The 18,049-nt window shown below is 37.9% G+C and overlaps 1 protein-coding gene across 1 annotated transcript; it reads left to right on the forward strand.

Annotated features, from left to right (window-relative positions):
• The first annotated feature begins 209 nt into the window (after nt 1-209).
• CMAS (cytidine monophosphate N-acetylneuraminic acid synthetase) lies at nt 210-15,693 on the forward strand. The gene is made up of 8 exons (XM_048053925.2): nt 210-440; nt 3,819-3,961; nt 4,164-4,319; nt 6,825-6,958; nt 8,235-8,329; nt 9,116-9,287; nt 11,130-11,280; nt 12,015-15,693. Exons 1-8 carry the CDS (start codon nt 280-282, stop codon nt 12,245-12,247), a joined length of 1,245 nt encoding a protein of 414 aa, XP_047909882.1. The 5' UTR covers nt 210-279; the 3' UTR covers nt 12,248-15,693.
• Nucleotides 15,694-18,049: the final 2,356 nt, after the last annotated feature.

Genomic DNA, 18,049 nt, shown 5'->3' on the forward strand with positions numbered 1-18,049 from the left:
ACCCAGCCACACCTTCATCTGGCTGTTTTCTTTTTGTTGTTGGTTTCCCTTTTTTTTTTTTTTACGTGCAGGAAATACTGAACAGAGAAAACTGGCTACATTTCATACATTGAGACAAGACGCCCCTGCGCGGTTCACCACGCCCTATCCCACCCTCCATACCACCTCCCAGCCTCCCTCACGTCCTCGCCCAACGGCCGCCCCCCTCCCGCACACGCAGGCGCGGAGCAGGACTACACTTCCCATCATGCACGCGCGGTAGCGGGAAGGGCGCCCGACATGGAGGCGGGCGAGGTGCGGCCGCGCGCCCACCTGGCCGCGCTGGTGCTGGCGCGTGGCGGCAGCAAGGGGATCCCGCTGAAGAACATCAAGCTGCTGGCGGGCGTGCCGCTCGTCGGGTGGGTGCTGCGCGCCGCGCTGGACGCCGGCGTCTTCCACAGGTGCGCATGCGCACTCCGCACCCCTCCCCCGGGTGTGTGAGGGTGGGCTGGGGCCGTTACCTGCGGCGCGGGGGCCGTTTCCCGAAGGCAGGGTCGGTACCCACGGGGTGCTGTGCCCTCGGGACCCAGCGTGGGGCTGGGGGGGTTGGGGAGCCGGGAGCAGGAAGGGTGTCAGGGGTGGGGGCCTGCAGCCCGGCAGGGCATCCGTTCCCGAGGCTGGTTGCTCTCGTGGTGACAGAACTGCGACATCTCAAGTGGTGTTTGTGGTCCTGCAGGGTGTTCTAGCGCTGCGCGTGCCCAAAAAATGTTGCTCAGTTTTCCTTGTGCCTTCCTGCTATGTGTGTGAAGACAGCAATAAAATCATCCCCCTGCTTGCGCTGTGTAAGGCTGAGGGAGCGTGCTTTTGTTAGCCTCTCCAAGTCCCCAGAACCGTGGAGGCAGAGAAAGCCCCAGAATTGCCAAAGAGAAGGAAATAATTGTGTGCTCAGAAGCAGGAGCTCACCTTGTGGCAAAGTGTGTGAAACTTTGGCAGCAACGATTAGTCACATAGAAACAAACAGGTCAGTTGTGCTAAGAACATGGGCATTGCAAATTTCTTCCATTCTACCAGAAGAAACGTGAGAATTTTCCTCACACATACTAGTAACTGTAATCAAAACTAGTGCATGGTTAGGATACTCTTGGTACATAGCACACTTAGGTGCAACTTCCTGGTACAAACCTGCTGTGTGTTATGTTAACAGCAGGGACTTGAATCTCAGGTTTTATAGTAAAGTGTACAAATGTAGCCTGACTAGATTCAGAGCTGGAAGTATGCACGAATCTTCTGTATCCCATAGCTACTGTAGTATTATCCCATAAAATCTTACCATGTTCTGAAAAGTACAGTAAGCATCTGTGGCTTTATTTTTAATAAAGAAACAGTTAAAACATTTCAGACCTAGATCATTGATAATAACTTCATGCAGGTGAATCCATATTGTTTAACGACCTGTTATGAATATGAGGGTTTGAGTGACCTCCTCTTTTCTACTTGAATTTTCCTGACAGGAGTGAGGCATAACAGGTGTGTTAGATGGAAGTGTGATGGGTTTTCCAGTCCCCTTTGAAGCAGCTGTGCTGACAGTGTACACATTACACAGCAAAACACTGTTAGTCAAATGGGTAGAGTATGTTTAAACTAGCCATCCTGAAGCAGTTTACGGAAAATACGTCTTCCGCATTCATTTACATGGGTGTGACTTGACGTTGCTGTCACTGTCATACACAGATTCTGATGATCTCATGATGTCTTTGAGTGGAAAAATTTAACTAAAGCACCACTTGCTATGTGCAGTGCACTGAGAATGCCATTATTGCTGAGAGAATAAAGGTTTTTTTCATTTTTGTTTCTGCATCTCCCATGCTTTTTTGTCATAATGATGGCAGCAGCCACCATACAGTATTTAGGCAGTGTTTACCTTCACATAATACTCGGACTTTGTCCTTCCTTTTGTAAATGTTTATTATCTCTGATGCACAACAGTCTTGCCTTGCTAGTATTGAAAGTTTTCAGTGCCACAACACACACGGTTGTGACTCGAACAGTTCTTTCCCTGGGGTTGTATGGAGCCTAACCGATAGATTTTAAAATGCTTGCAGAATAAGCTATTTGTCTAACTGAGTGGCATTTTTACTTATTGTTAGCCTTGTTTCTGAACTCTGCAGTGATTTTGAATACATCATTCAAACTAGTCATAATACAATGATCTTTTAGCATGCCTAACATTGTGGCATGCTGGCAGTAGATTTTTTTCTAGCTACAACTTTGAATTTTATGTTGCTTAAGATACCTACATATGTGGTTTCTACGATTCTATGATTCTGTGATTACATATGCATCATGAAAGTGTGTGACTGACAGATCAGGAGTGGTGCCATATGGAAGTGATCCGCATTACAAGTTCTTACAGATGATACAGTAAAGATATGAAAGCAGTCTGGGGGATGAACTGTTGTCTGGCATCAGTGCCTCAAAGAAGAAAAAGGTCATCAAAATAAATGTGAGAGCAGGTAGCATGTAGTAATGTTCACATTTTATTGTGTTTTAAGGCTAAATGGGACCATTTTGATCACCCAGTCTGGCCAACAAGGTGCTAGTCAGCCATCCTCAAGTAATTTCTTTATCAAACCCATAATTCTTTTCTGGCTGGGTAACCACCTTCTCCAAAGAAATCCAATTTTGAATTAGACTAGAGGAAGCAGGGTAAATTGTCATGGCATCAACACATCATTTATACATATTGCCCACTGTCTTTATCTTTATGTGGAGTATAGAAGCTATACAGAATAGGCAAGCAGGAGAAGAAAAAAAAGTTGCCTGCTGGGTTTGTTGTTGATCTCTGATTTAGAGAGAGACCTCAATCAGCACAGTTTGTACCCACTCGTCCCAGCTGTGCAGCCCCCACCGCCCCTGGAGGTTTCTTCTGGCTGGCTGGTGCTGCATCTTGCCTGAGGAGAAGGGCAATGGGGGGCACCCTTGGTAGCAAGACCCATGTCCCAGCAAGAAGTTTAGGGAATTGCTGGAGCCATTTGCAAGTTCCCTTGAAAAAAATGCTTCCAGTAGACACAAAGGATGTGATTTTTATCCCTCTCCTAACAAACAGTACATTCCAACCCCACAGCAGAGAGGCTTGAAGCACAAGTAGTATAAAATTGGTACATAGGTTCAAAGACCATTAAGTATGCTTTTGCTAATAAATGCATGCTAATCCTCATCATTTGCATTCACAGGTTTGTCTACCAACAAATACAACTTAATGGTCATGTATGTTCCACATTTTTCATTTTCTAGGAGCCACAGAGGATGTGAATCTATTACAGCTTTCACCTGGAGGGTTCAGGCTGTTAGCTTAAGATACTAAGACTTATGAATTTAGCTTTGGAAGTCCCTGGTTTCATCTGCTTTGTGTGTCAGAGGAGATGGCAGGCTGAACACAAACATGATGATGAATGAGATTTAATGTACGAGAATATTTGCAGAAAGCAAAAGCCCGAGTAAAGGAATACAAGAACCGTTCCCGTAGCTGTCTTTGGTGATCTGTTGCACTATTCTCTGTGATTCTGTGGTAGATCAGGCACCCTATAGAATTAAATTGAATTGCAACCCAGGCTTGAGATTTTACAATCTAATGAATGTGTGTGTGTTTTATCCCTGTTGTTGAAAGTGCTTTGTTGGACTGACAAGTAGTTTTACCACACAAATAAAAGAACTAGTTCCTTTCATTGCCAGGTATAGTACAGGGAGTTGTTCAGGTTAGCAGATTACAGCAGACAAGTGGACAGTGCTGGGTGTTGTTTTGTATGTAATCATTCATTTCTGTCACTGTCTGCCAACAGTGTGTGGGTTTCTACAGACCACGATGAAATCGAGAAGGTTGCAAAGCAGTTTGGCGCCCAAGTTCATCGTCGAAGCCCTGAAGTATCTCAAGACTCCTCTACTTCTCTAGAAGCTATCAGAGAGTTTCTTAATCATCATCAGGGTAAATCAGTAATGAAACACGCTGAGCTTTTATGTTGTAGCCCCGTAAGGATGATGCACTAGTGTTTAGAAAAATAAGTAAATCCTATAGTGAGTTAAAGCTGGAAGGATTCTCCTTTTGTGGCATCCACTCATACCACACTTTGGGGTTGTATGTATTAAAATACTCATTGTTTCATAAATGTTTCTTTATTTTTCTTTAGAGGTCGATATTGTAGGAAATATTCAAGCAACATCTCCCTGTTTACATCCCAGTGATCTTATAAAAGTGGCAGATCTGATCCAGAAAGAGGGCTTTGATTCTGTCTTCTCTGTTGTAAGACGGCATCAATTTAGGTGGAGCGAGGTAAAAAAAGGAGGTAATATTTATCTGTTTCTGGTTAAAGTTAAAATTAATCAAAGTTTTATTTATTCAAATGTTTAATGTTTGTACCCATGACGTTTATATCTGGAAGGGCCTTTAGAGACGTAGGCTGGCTTCTTTGAAAGGTTTAAGATCGCTTAAGATTCCTTTTAAGTAGTGCTGTTTTAATATTACTGATCATTGCTCAGCCAATCTTAAGATGCTGAAAATGAAAATACTATTATCATGTCAAGGCTCAAAAAATAACTTCCCCAAACTTTACATGTTAACGTCTGCTTGGTGGGTATTGATGTTTTGTGGACATGACACTGAGGTCCTGTCTTAACTAGGGAATTGTTTAGTCTTACCGTGTAATAGCTAATAAGTAGCAAATAATGTGAGCTAAATCTTAGTCAAGACTGGATGGCAACCTGGTAGCTTGGAGGCTTAGGGTTGTTTTCAGCTTGCCAAATTGTCAGCTGACTCAAGTGAGATTGCAGACTGCCTTTGATTCTTAAGGACTGAACTCAAGTAGCTCATACAGAAAAATACAACTATTTTTCCTAGAGAAATTATTCCTCTTTCCAAGATGACTCAGGACTGACCTTTACTTACAAAGCTTATATGTTATCATAGCTAGATAAGTACCTTCTGTGCTTGTACTAAGAACTATTCCCCACATTGCTTTTATTTCTGTGATTAAAGTAGAAATGTTTCCTTCCCTTTTTTGCACAAAATGGTTAGTTCAGATACTGTCACATCATTATTTTTATTTTCTAAAAACAAATGTTACTCAGATATTAACATTATTCTGTTGAGATCTAAAATGTTTCAGATGTAATTTTTAGTGAGTTTACAAAGTGTCATACTGTAAAAGAGAATGTGAAGTAGATGAATGTTGATACTGGAGGTAAGTTGGAATAAAAATTAGGCCTTTGTTTAGAATAAACACATGACATGAACATATTCCTTTTTCCTCATAAGAGGAGGAAAATTTATTGATAATATGTAAGAGGAATATCAAAATCATGGATGGAAGTATAGGATTCTGTGGTTTGTATTTTAGATGACTAGGTGAAAGTCCACTTCATGTCTTGAGATGCTAGATGGACATCTGAAAATCTAAATCTAATTTGGATGTACCATGTGGCTTTGAAATGAAGGTGTGCCACCACTTCTCCATAGGTATTTGATAACCTGTATCGACCTCTGTAAATAACATCTATCCTCAAACTGTTCCAATAAAAAAGCCTCGAGGCCTACCTAAAAGAGCAAATTGCTCTTTAGTGCAAAATGACACCTGAAGTCTTTTAATGTAGCAAAAGATAAAGAATTACTCAACTGCAAGGCATACATATGAGGAGAACAAGCTAAAAATTTTGAAAACATTCACAACTTAAGGGTAAAAGCAGCTTGCCTTTCAGAAACACTGTTTCAGGTAACACCAATTTGCCTGAGTAGAATCCAGTTTAGTATTGTGCTGTTCTCAGACTAATTTAAAATCCTGAATGCATTAGAAGATTTTTGTACCTCTTCCTGTGTATTTCAGTTGTTCTTTCAGCATTGAGGTTTAATATTAATGTACCCTGAAAGAGACAGATGTCTTCCCGTGCTTAGGAATGTTTACTTCATTGAGCACAAAGTTGTATTGTATTTATTAAACACTAAGTTTATATATATGAAAGTTTCAGGATGTTTTCGGTTTTTGAGAATACCCTATAACTTCTTCATGGGATAGTGAGACCTGATGAATTTTAGCTGCTTTGTGCATGTGAATTGGGGTGGCTTAAAAACAGAAGTCTCTGGTCGCTGGTTCAGTTTCTGCTAACGGTATGAGATCTTACGGGATCTTGCTTGTTCAAAGGCACTGTTCTGTTTATTTGTGGACACTGATTAAACCATATAAGAATTGTTAATATTATGTATATCTCTAAATAGGAAGTATTTTGGGGAAGTACCGAGATATTTCCACAGGCAAAATTTCTTCTATGTTCGTTTTTCACCTTTCATATTTCAAGACGGTCCTCTCAGCTCTCCGTTCTTTTAGGGCATTTTGGTTTTTAGGTGTATGTAGCTGAATGTTTTTTTGTGTTTAGCCTCACTGCAATCTAAACCCCTTCCTATTGTGTACTAGGAGTTAGATTATGGAAGGGATATGGTATTTTCTTCACACTAGCAAGGACACTCTAGAAGAATATCCCCTTACTACTTTTAGAAATCAGTTTGGGAGATAATGACATCTCAGGATTTTTTTAATATATATTTTTTTTATGTTGGAAAGTAGAACTTTCTTTTCCTCTGCTAGAAATGCAGGACGGTTCTCCACTTTGTTACCCACAGTTCCAAAAAAGAGTAAGCAATTCAGTGATTCTTTATAAAGCTAAACAATTAGAGATAATAATGAAAGAAGATGGTGAATGAACCTTAATTTTTCAACAGAAAGCTGTTTTACAGGAAGTTATTATGTGATTTTGAACAGGGATTCTGGAAAACTTATTTTGGCATTTCTGTCTGTTAACAGAAAATAAAATGACAGAGCCCCAAAACCTGAATCCAGCAAAACGGTACCGGAGGCAAGATTGGCCTGGGGAGCTGTATGAAAATGGATCATTTTATTTTGCAAAGAGGCATTTGATTGAGAAGGGCTACTTGCAGGTTAGTGCTTTTTTTTTTTTTTTTTTTTTTTACGGCTGTTTAAAAAAAAATGCATCTTTTACTCTTGTCACGGAGTGTTTTGAATTCAATGATGTATTTCAGTTTCTGATGCCATCAGTATCTACTAACAGCACTTTGACTTCAGGACAGTTAGCATATCATTTGTAACTTAAGAGAGCTGGTTGTAGTTAGGGCAGTACCAGTTACAGCCTCCTTCAAAACAAATTTGTACAAATAATATTGAACAGTATATACTTATAAGCCTAAAATCCTGAGTTTCACGTAAATTTACTGCTATGTAAGTGCATACCTTATAGTTCAGTTTAGTGTTACTGAGGGTGTAAAACTGACCTGCAGTGCCACAGGCTTCTCATATAATCTGTAAGCTTGCATTCTTGGCAACTTTAGACCTTTTGCCTTATGCCTATTTTGTGCTGTAGTTTAAACAGTCTTTTTCCCTTTCCTGATGTTTGTGTCCTTGTGTAGTAATACAGAGCAAATATATTTACTTCAGCTTTAATTTTGTCTATAAAAATAGTCTCTTAACTTTCTCATGCAAGATAAGTTTGCCATCTTACAGATAATTTCCAATATTTGTCATCAGAACTGGAAAAAAGCCTAATGTAGATATTTCCACTTTTGTGATATGAATACCATACTAGTTATGTCAGAATACTAGATTCTTAGCTCTTTTGCAGATACATTACTAATCTAGAGGTAATAGCTTTAGTTCTCTATGCTTTGGATAGACACATGCAGTGCTGGATAGTGCTGTGAGAACTTACAGGCATTGATGTGAAGTTGTACAGTTGTGCTGAATTACACATTTTTTGAAAGTAGGCCACTAACTCTCTGAGGATCAGGGCTTTTAGGTTTTTTTAAATTACACTGGGTTTTGGTGGATGTTTTTCCAGTTGAGGTGAAGTCTTTGCGTAGACAGAAAGCAAAAAATAAACATACATGTATTGATTCAGTGCTAAGGTATTACTGCTTTACTGCATTAAAAGACCTATTGAATCAGTATGACCTAATGAATACTGTCTTTATTGCACACTTCCTCTAGTTGTGCAAGGAAGATACTAACTGTGGCTTATATAAAGTTTCAAATGCTTGGTTCTGTGTAACTGACAAAATACTGTTGTTGATGGCTCACTAGCATCTGAGCTAGTCAGCGTGACTTCCATGTAACCAACTTTCATTACATGATACTAAATTGTAGAGTTTTGTAGCTTTATTAACCCAAGCAGAAAATTGTAATGGGTTCTATTTTATCTAGGGTGGTAAAATGGCCTACTATGAAATGCGTGCTGAGCATAGTGTGGATATTGATATAGACATTGACTGGCCTATTGCAGAGCAAAGAGTACTGAGGTAAAAGCAAGTCTGGTTCCTTCCTTTCTGTAATATCGGTCATTATTTCAAAGAATGATCATGTGAATTTATAAAGTAGTTTTTTTTAACTTACAATTTCAGAAATTAATCAAAATCAAATATAATTGAATAATTTTATTTCCATCCATCATTTTTTCTTTCTTTCTTGAAATCATCTGAATTACCTTTGTGCTGTTTGTATGTGTTTCTTGTTTGCTAGTTCACTTAAGTTCAGCCTGGGAAAAGGGAGATTGTAAGCCTCGCTATACCATAGCAATGTGTTAGTGTCATTTCTGGCCTTTTTAGCTGAGTTGTCTTAGGTTTCCGCAGTCTAGATCATGCTTACTAATTCACATGACTAAGAGTGCTCCAAGTAGAAGGCATGAGTTGATTACATCTTGCCTGCTGCCTTTTCTTTGCAGCTATTCTGTATCTCTACAAATAAATAGCAGCTGTGAATGGAATGTGTTTACTGTACCTTTTTCATCCTTTACTCCATTTTATTTTTTTCCACCATAAGTGTTAATACAACTTAAGCTTTTGTGCTAGGGAAATGAATGCCATCCTAATTTTTAAGTGGGTGACATAACTGAGCTGTCTTGGATGGCTTTATTTTTTTTCATTGAAGGAGAATCTATTTGGAGAGTGAAGGTAATGAGAAAAGACGTTAGGGAAAAAAGGAATTTCAAAGCTAATTCGTCTGTGTGAAGGTCACAATTGTATTTGAAATGTTTGTTTTCAGAGTGTGCAAAAACTTCCATCTAAAAAGATAACTTCTTTGTCTAGCTTTGGGTATTTCGGCAAGGAACCATTAAAGGAAGTGAAGCTATTGGTTTGCAGTATTGATGGATGCCTGACAAATGGTCGCATTTATGTCACAGAAGATCAGAAGGAAATGGTCTCCTACGATTATAGAGATATTGTTGGTATCAATCTGCTAAAGAAAAGGGGAATCGAGGTAAGTGTTGTTCTAAAGCATGATGCTTTATTTATGATGTGATCGAGCAGCATGATACACTGGTTCAGGGTTGGGGCAAACACTTTTCGGATTCTGTAGAGTAAAATAAATGTGTTTTGATAAACTGATCCATCTCATTCATATCAGCTATGGCATCTTTCTCTTTTTTTCCTGGAAAAATGTGGAAAGAAATTTGTATGGTGTTTTGCTAGCACCAGTCATATTGTGTGCTCTTTAGTCTACATACACATTAGCTAGCAGTCAGTTTCTTGTTTATTGTGACATGTCTCTGCTGTATAAAATGTATGTTTTTGCAAAAGCTTTACCAAGCAGGGATATGTTGTTATCTCTTAGCTATCTAAGAAGGATACCCAGGCAAATTACTTGGCTCATCCTAGATGAGCCATTTTTGTGGCAGAGGGGAAATTAAACCCCAATCACTTTTGTCCACATAGTTGCTTTAACTGTAACTTACGTGCTCCTAAGTTGTAAGAATTCAAATGAAAAAACTTAAATAACACAGACTGTAATATGGATGCTTTCCTGAATTATTATTACTAAATTCTGCTGAACAGAATATTTGCTTGCATTATGTAAAATTAGCCTTCCTGTTATTTTCTCTTTGTGCTGTTGCTTTTGAAGTAGCTAGAAGAATTTCTTGGGGTAAGAACTAAGTCTTGGGGTAAGAACTAAGTACAGATTTGGACTTCATTCAGAGAGCCTTATCCAAGTCCTGTTGCAGATAGAGATGGGCATGGATAAGACAAAGGTAGTTAAACCCTGAGTAGTTTGTTGCAGATTCATTTTGGAGTCTGTTGTAGGTTTTCTGTTGTTGTTGTAACAGGTTAGGCAAGACATTCTTGATATATTTAGGTGCAGCTGGTGCTGCCTTGGGGCAGTGAAATGGAGTAGGTGTTTTTTCAAAACTTCCTCAGCTTCGTTTTCTGTGAGGCAGAAGGGAGGAAGCTTGTAATTGTTTTGTTGCCTCTGGGTGCCCATTCTCATACTTATATGACTTGGAATTTATTATTAAAAACCTCTTGGGCTTTGTGCCGCACTTGCTGTATTTCTAGTGCGTGGTTCTGGTGTACTCTTGCTTTGTGCACTGTTCCCATTCATTCTGTGCTTAATACCAAATACTTGTTAGCATTTAACAGCAATTAACAACAACAAAGATAATCTTGCCCACAACTTGGGCAGAAAACATGGAGTAGCTGTGTCTGAGATCTTTAAAAATCCTGCTGCAGTAATCTGGTTTTAGCGTACATTGTACATCATTTCTAAATTTAAAATTTGGAATGAACTTCCAGAGATTAATGTACCATGCCACTTCTGTCTGTTTAGTGGTCTCTTGACACTCTGAAGTCCTACTGTAACTAATGTGGTAACGTTATTAGGCAGAGGGATCAGGAAAAATACTTAAAAATATTCTACTTCTACAAAAACTGCAGAAACTTTCCTTGGAAATTCTTTTATTCCCTGCTTTGGCTTAGCTTAGATGTTACTGCATTAGATAGTGAGCGTGGCACTGTACCGTGATTTGCAGTATTTTTATTTGGTACATGTTGCTTTTAAAAAGATAAATGTAAACTTGTGTTTTGTGAAGCTCAAGGAAGCCTACAGTTTGTTTCACTTTCCCAAAGCAACTTGTATTTCAAGATTGTAATGTGTTTTTGGACACAAATTACTTCCACTCTGAGTTCTGAACAAAGAAACCAGTCATGCAACACTCTTCTGATATCTGAGAAAGCTTACATCTGAAACATCTACTCTCTTTTTGTAAATCAACTTAAATGGCTTTTTTTCCTTGTGTATAGAATTTATTCTAACTTGATTTAATAGGTTCGACTCATCTCTGAAAGAGATTGTTCAAAAACCCTGCCAGCCATGCAGCTGGGATGTGTAGCAGAAGTTAATGCAACAAATAAATTACAAGTCCTGGAAGACTGGCAAAAATGCATTGGCTTGGGCTGGAAAGAAGTTGCTTACTTAGGTCAGTTTCTTTTTTCTTTTTTTTTTTTTTTCTTTTTTTGGTAGTAAAATTTCATGTAGCATACGCATGCAAACTTCGTAGCACTGCTCATCTTCAAAATCACTTTGCCCGTTGCTAATACACTAACCATAGTGGGATTAGAGTACAAATTACAATACAAAATCACCAAAAGCAAATACATATTTGAAGTCCTGTTAGGGTACAATCTAAATATTAAATGCAATGATGAATGAGTGTCTACTTTGGTAAGTAATGTTTTAGCTATTTTTGTAATGTGATTTAGAAAATCTTTTGATATTGAACAAGTAAACAGTTGCGGTTCACGCTTTTGAATTGATTCTGGTTCATTTCAGATTAATATTGTAGAGTTATATATTCTGAAATAGAAACAAAAATCAGCCAGAATTAAAACTGAAAGCTATGTAATCTTGTACAAAATTACTTTTCAGTGGTAACGTAGGTCCTGCAAATGCTTACTCAGCTGCTCAAATAATTTCACTCATCTTAATAGTACCATTCTTTTGCCTGAATATTATGTATAAAGTATGGTCAGTGTTTACATGTCACTGGGATTTTCTAAGAATACATATGCAAAGTGCTGTTGAGCTTCTCAGATGAAAATTGTGGCAAGAATAGAAATTCTAAAAACTATTAATAAGTATGTGGAAAAATGATGATTTTGCTCAGTTTTTTCCCTTTGTGGTATTTTTATCTCTCTCATTTTTTCTCAATAGGAAATGAAGAGTCTGATGTGGAATGCTTGAAGAAAGCTGGCATGAGTGGTGTGCCTGCTGATGCTTGTGCAGTTGCTCAGAAGGCTGCTGGTTACATTTGTAAAAGCCATGGTGGTTGTGGAGCTGTCCGGGAGTTTGCAGAACACATATTCCTGTTGTTAGAAAAAGTGAACTCTGCAAGAAAGCAAATGGAAGATGTGAATTCAGCAGGACAGGATACAGGGGGAAAATGAGAGCAGCAGAAGTGGAAATAAGGAACTACTTAAATAACACCGCAGTCATTCTTCCCCGCTTTTCATCTTCTCCATTCCCCCCTCAGTAAGCCTGTATCTCAATGGATGGCTGCCTTTCAAATTGTACACCACTGTAGAGTTAAAAGGATGTTTCCCTCTAATTTAAGATTCCATTCTGATTAAGTGCTAGTATCCGTGATTGTATTCATGATTATTTTAAAAGCCAGTTAAGTGCAATGGAAGGAATACTAGAAAAAGTAGTGTCTTGTAAATCTACTCTAAATCATTACACTTGTCCAAAAGGAATGATGTATCTTTATTTCATAATACAAATATTTTCAGGGAATGGTGATTTTTTTTATGATTTGTGGATATGTAATTCAGACTTCCAAAAAATTTGTTCTGTCAGTTGTGCAGTTATTTACATTTCCTCTATCTTCTATATGATATTGCAGTTGTGGGCTAGCTTTTCATGAGACACTTCTCTAGGAAGGAAGAGTTTTAGCATATGATGGAGAAGTTGGGTGTAAAATAACTACCAAACATTTTCCTATATTTTGAAAAGTTTAGTTACTGTAAAGCCAACTAATACTAACACTAACTAACAAAAGCATTTAAGCATGTGTTCAATTTTGAGATAAGTAATTAAGCAGCATTTGGAATTATGCCATCATAACCTTTGAATCTGTTTATACTGGGTTTTATTTAAGTGCTTAAATTAACATACCTAAATGCTTTGCCAAATTTAGAACTAAATCTCCCATTAACTTTGAAATTTTTCCTTTGCAGAAACTCTGTTTCTTTCTATGAAGTCTTTATTACAATTACTAATGTGTTAAAAGGAAAAAAAAAAGTAAAGAAAATGTTCTTTAATGTTTATTGTATGGAAAAGGAATTGCTGTGGAAGAAAAAATCATAGTTGACATTTCCACAAATTTTTATGTAAAATATGTATTCAGATTATTTTTAGCATGTTAATTTAAAGTTGGTGTATATGTGTGTTTGTATTTATGTAAAATACAACTTTTCCCATTGTGATTTGAAGAATTCAATGAACTGTAAACACTTGTATAACTGACACTAAAAATATGCATCTGTTTTCAATCCTAGTATTTACCAGTGAGTCAGGTTCAGCCTTGAGTTATGCTAAAAAATAAAATAAAAAAATAATGGCAGTGGCACAAAGGCAGTTATTACAGAGATGAATAGTAATGGTTTGTCATTTTATTTTATGACTCTCAACATAAAATTTTCTGTATCTTTTCCCGTTATAAGATCTACTGTTTTACTGCTCTCTGATTAACTTTGTGTTGACTTCCCTTTACAAAGCAAAGTTTTAAATTTGAAATTGTTTTACTGCCTTTAGTAGTAAGGTTAACAGGTGAACAGTTGAAGGTGAATTAGCTGCACTAGTCCCCTCTTAAATTATCGTCCAAATATTTCTTTCATTGAGGTTTTAGGGTTCTGCATGAGATAAATTCCATGGATAACAAGAGCTATTTTGGACAGAACGATGAACTTTGTTATAGGTAGATAAATCATTTTACTCATATAAACTATGTGATAAATTGCAGAAGTCCAGATTTTTTTGAACAATTCAATTTTAATAATGTCATTTAAAATTGGCCAAGTTTTTAGTTACTCTACCTTGTCACGGTCAAGTAACTTGCGAACTTTGGTTTCAGGAGCAGTTTCCTGTGAATAGACAGGCTTAGGGAAATTGTGATGAACTTGATTTCTATTCCTTTTATGTTAGAAAATGCAAAAATATGAGTAAGTGCAACTCTAATAGAAATATGAGCTGTTGATACTATTGCCAGGGTTACTGTTTGAATCAGGAACTCTTGTAATGTTTCAGCTACTTGCTGAATGTTCTGCAAATGCAGTGGGTGTACCCTAAACCTCTACATGTATCAAAAATAAATGCAGAAACTTTAATGTGAGTGTTCATAAGGGGCAGAAAGAAAGGGTAGCTGATACATGTTTTCACTTAGACAAATTCTTGTTAGAAAAATCTGGTATAATCTTACGTCAGACTTGTCAAATGACAATGAATGATGAACTCTACAGACAGTTTGCAAAATAAAGGCTGTCGGAGAATATGGGAAATTCACAATCTATTGCCTGAAAGATTCAGTTTTGTATTGCTCACACTGCAAGGGAAATCCTGACTATAAAACTACAGAATCTTGAGGGATGCCTCCATTGCTCTTCATGATTTTACAGAAGCTCTTCAATCATATGGAGGATTTAGTGGTCACAGAGGGGCAGAGACAGTGAGGATGAATGTAACGGTCACCATAAAGGTGAAATCCTGGATCCTGGTCAAGCTTGAAAAGTGTAGTATCTTTTGCCAACTATTGTTTCACTACATACAGCAGTGAACTACTGTTCACTGCTCGAGCAAGTCCAGAGAAGGGTGACCAAGCTGGTGAGGGGTCTGGAGAACAAGTCTTACGAGGAGCGGCTGAAGGAGCTGGGCTTGTTCAGCCTGGAGAAGAGGAGGCTCAGGGGCGACCTTATCGCTCTCTACAGTTACCTTAAAGGAGGCTGTAAAGAGGTAGGGGTTGGTCTGTTCTCCCACGTGCCTGGTGACGGGACGAGGGGGAATGGGCGAAAGTTGCGACAGGGGAGTTTTAGGTTGGATGTTAGGAAGTACTTCTTTACCAAAAGGGTTATTAAGCATTGGAATGGGCTGCCCAGGGAGGTGGTGGAGTCGCCATCCCTGGAGGTCTTTAAAAGACGTTTAGATGTAGAGCTTAGCGATATGGTTTAGTGGAGTACTTAGTGTTAGGTCGGAGGTTGGACTCGATGATCTTGAGGTCTCTTCCAACCTAGAAATCTGTGATACTGTGTGATACATATCCGGCACCACAATTGCCTTTCATTAAAGGTGTGTAGTTCACTCAGACAAATTTCAGTGGTCATTTTTGTTATAGTGGGCTAACTTGGGAATAGTGCTACTCGGTCACAGAACTTGAAAAAATGTGCAGATTTGTTTCTCAAGTTTTTTTTTTTGCTGTTTGTTTGTTTTTTAAACATGTCAGCCTGTTATGAAAGTATTTCCCAAAAAGCTAATATGGGCTGTTTATCATAATTTTGTGAAACTGAAAAAGGAAAACTACATAATTTATATAAACCTATCTTAAAATATAGCTGGTTAACTGAAATTTGCAATAATCAATTTTCTTTAGCCTTTTAGATAGCGAATGGTTATGGAGTGATTTGTCATGCATTTGCATACGGTAAATGGTATGCTTCCAAGTTCCTGTGCCACATGAATGGAATATATCCCATGAACTTAGACAGATGTAATCAATGCCTAAGTTACTCATAAGGTGCACAATCAGTTGCCCAACATCTTTGCCCTGATCTTCTGTTGGAGACAGATCTTCAGTGTTTGTGTGTGTGGTTGTCCTCTGTTAAATAAATTTCTCCTTCACTTGCATGTGTTTCCTATTTTCAAATAGTCCAAGTTCAGATTTTCACAGTGCTGTGTGATTTGTGCCTGTGTCTGTGAAAGGCTGGATTCATTCCTTTCAGTTTTCTGATCTGTCAGAGCTAGCCCAGTATTTCTACATCAGGATCATCTTGTAAATTGAGCAGAATGTACAGAGGATTTTCTGACAGGATGTTCTCAGAGAAAATTCCAGTTTTGGGTAGGTCTCAAGAACTCTGCTGTTCTTGACAGTTTGGTGGCTCTTGCCAAGAGTATTGAGAAGAAGGGAGAAGGAAGGACAGTAACACATTGTCATTATGTTTGTTAACCTCTGCAGAAGGGGTAGGAGTTAAACCTTCACCTACTTCTAGCTCCATTAAGTCATTTTTACCTAATCTGTCCTGTTCAATATATGTTTCTCTCAAGTTCTGTGCCATTTCCTGTAGGGTGATCCAATGTGTTCTGACCTTAGTTCATTTCAGATCGATATGAATCTCATAAAACTTGGCTTTGTGAGTTCTGAGGTACTTTATAATGCTTGGTGATTTTATGTTCTTAATGCTTTTTAAGCACATATTAGTTAACTTGCATTTCCAGTGTCCAGCTGAGACGGCTTTTTCAAAAATTTGTATTTTCAATTAATATTCTCTAAAAACATGATTTCTTATTTCCAGAAATACTCCAAATTAGTCTAGTTACAATGCATTATGCCCATCAGGAGTAATTATCTTAAATGTCAATGTTGCAAGAGCAATAATAAAATATGTCCAGTGGAACAAAATCACTCTATTATGCATGAACTCATTGCATAAATGAGCTAAAAAAACTTGTCAGTAACACACTTGTCTGAAAATTTGTTGGACAGTGGGTTTGGTTCTCCTTGCTCTTGGATGGGTTTGTCTATCCCCATTTGTCATCCTAGGTATATTTATATATGTGGGCAACCTAAGAAAGGTTGCCATTATCTTACTTTTGCAGAAGGAAAGATTTTTGGTGTGTTTATAAAAAAATGTGTTAAAGGGAATGAGCAGTGAGCAATAAAGAGGGAATGATACCAAGGTATTCAAGTTAGTAAAGAGCAGGATGATGAAACTGAATAGAGAAATATAATGGGATAGCTGTTAGAAAAACAATCCTAATTTCATGTATAAAAATATCCATTTATACTGAGGGGTTATGATCAAAGAAAATACCTATTGTTTAGAAGTGTATACTAACAGATAAAAAAGCAACCAAATTTTGGGAGTGATTAGGAAAATGGTATAGGACAAAAAGGATAAGAGTCATTATTCCACTGTATTAATCAGTGATTTTTATGTATCTTGAATACTGGGTGTTTTGTTTCTTACATATTAAAAAAGCTGTAAAACTCTAAAGGCTTGTAGGAGGATAAGACAGGTGGGGAAAGGAAGAAATCAGCTTTTGTGTGAGCAATAGCCAAGTAAGAATTCTTCATTTTGGAAGGATGACTGAAGAGAGTTGTGTTACATATCCATAAAATTAAGAGGAACAGGGAGCTAGGGAAAGACAACTGAAGAAATGAGCAATGACTAAAAGCAGATGTCTAAGGAATATAAATTTGCCATGTTGTGTTTGACAACTCTTTCTGTTTTCCTGTGACCGCCAAACATCTATGACTCATGGATTTCTGAAGCTGGATGTGGCTTTCAGAGATTTAGTAAGCCTTGGGACGCTTAAAACAGCCTTTGTCCATGTGTTCCATGGGTCTGACATCTGTTATGTTTCCTCTGGTTCTGAACCTTTTTTCTTTGTGTGGAAGACTCCCAAGTGCATTTTTATGCTTAATTCACAATATGTATCCGTGGTTCATTCTAAAATAACTGTGTATCTCTAACACAGTAAAGGAACAAAACATGGCATTGCTATTACTATCAGGAATTCATCATTTAATCGTCAAAACAACTCACTGAAAATAAGGCAAAAGTGAGCACAGAAGCTATGTAAGAACATAGTGACATCAGCTAAATTGGGATCCATCAGTCACAGATATTCATGGTAAATTGCATAGGGAATTCTCAAACAAAATGCAATTGGACGATGGAATAATATTCAGGTGAGTATCATGTGCTTGTCCTGCTTGTTTACATACTCTTGCAGACAAATTTCTGGTCTCAACTGGCATACATCTGAGCTCGTGTGCTTACTCTTACACTGAAGTTACATGTGGAGATAGTGAAAGGTTTTGTCCTCCGAGAAACTAAAGTTGTAGTTGCACAACCATTTTTCATTGACTGTACAGCCCATTAAAAAGTTTGATAACTCTTATTTCCCACCTTTTTTTCTTTATTACATCTTGTTCACATCAACACAGTGTCAGCTTGGAAGGGGATGCATCGCCTTCT

The sequence above is a fragment of the Anser cygnoides genome, chromosome 1, assembly GCF_040182565.1.
Source record: "Anser cygnoides isolate HZ-2024a breed goose chromosome 1, Taihu_goose_T2T_genome, whole genome shotgun sequence".
Taxonomy (NCBI): Eukaryota; Metazoa; Chordata; class Aves; order Anseriformes; family Anatidae; genus Anser; species Anser cygnoides.

Excerpts from the sequence above, each read along its gene's own strand:
- CMAS (XM_048053925.2), top strand. The coding sequence starts at position 280 with ATGGAGGCGGGCGAGGTGCGGCCGCGCGCCCACCTGGCCGCGCTGGTG. Across the intron at positions 4,320-6,824 it reads GAGCGAGGTAAAAAAAGGAG|AAAATAAAATGACAGAGCCC; the intron begins GTAATATTTATC and ends GTCTGTTAACAG. Across the intron at positions 9,288-11,129 it reads TAAAGAAAAGGGGAATCGAG|GTTCGACTCATCTCTGAAAG; the intron begins GTAAGTGTTGTT and ends TTGATTTAATAG.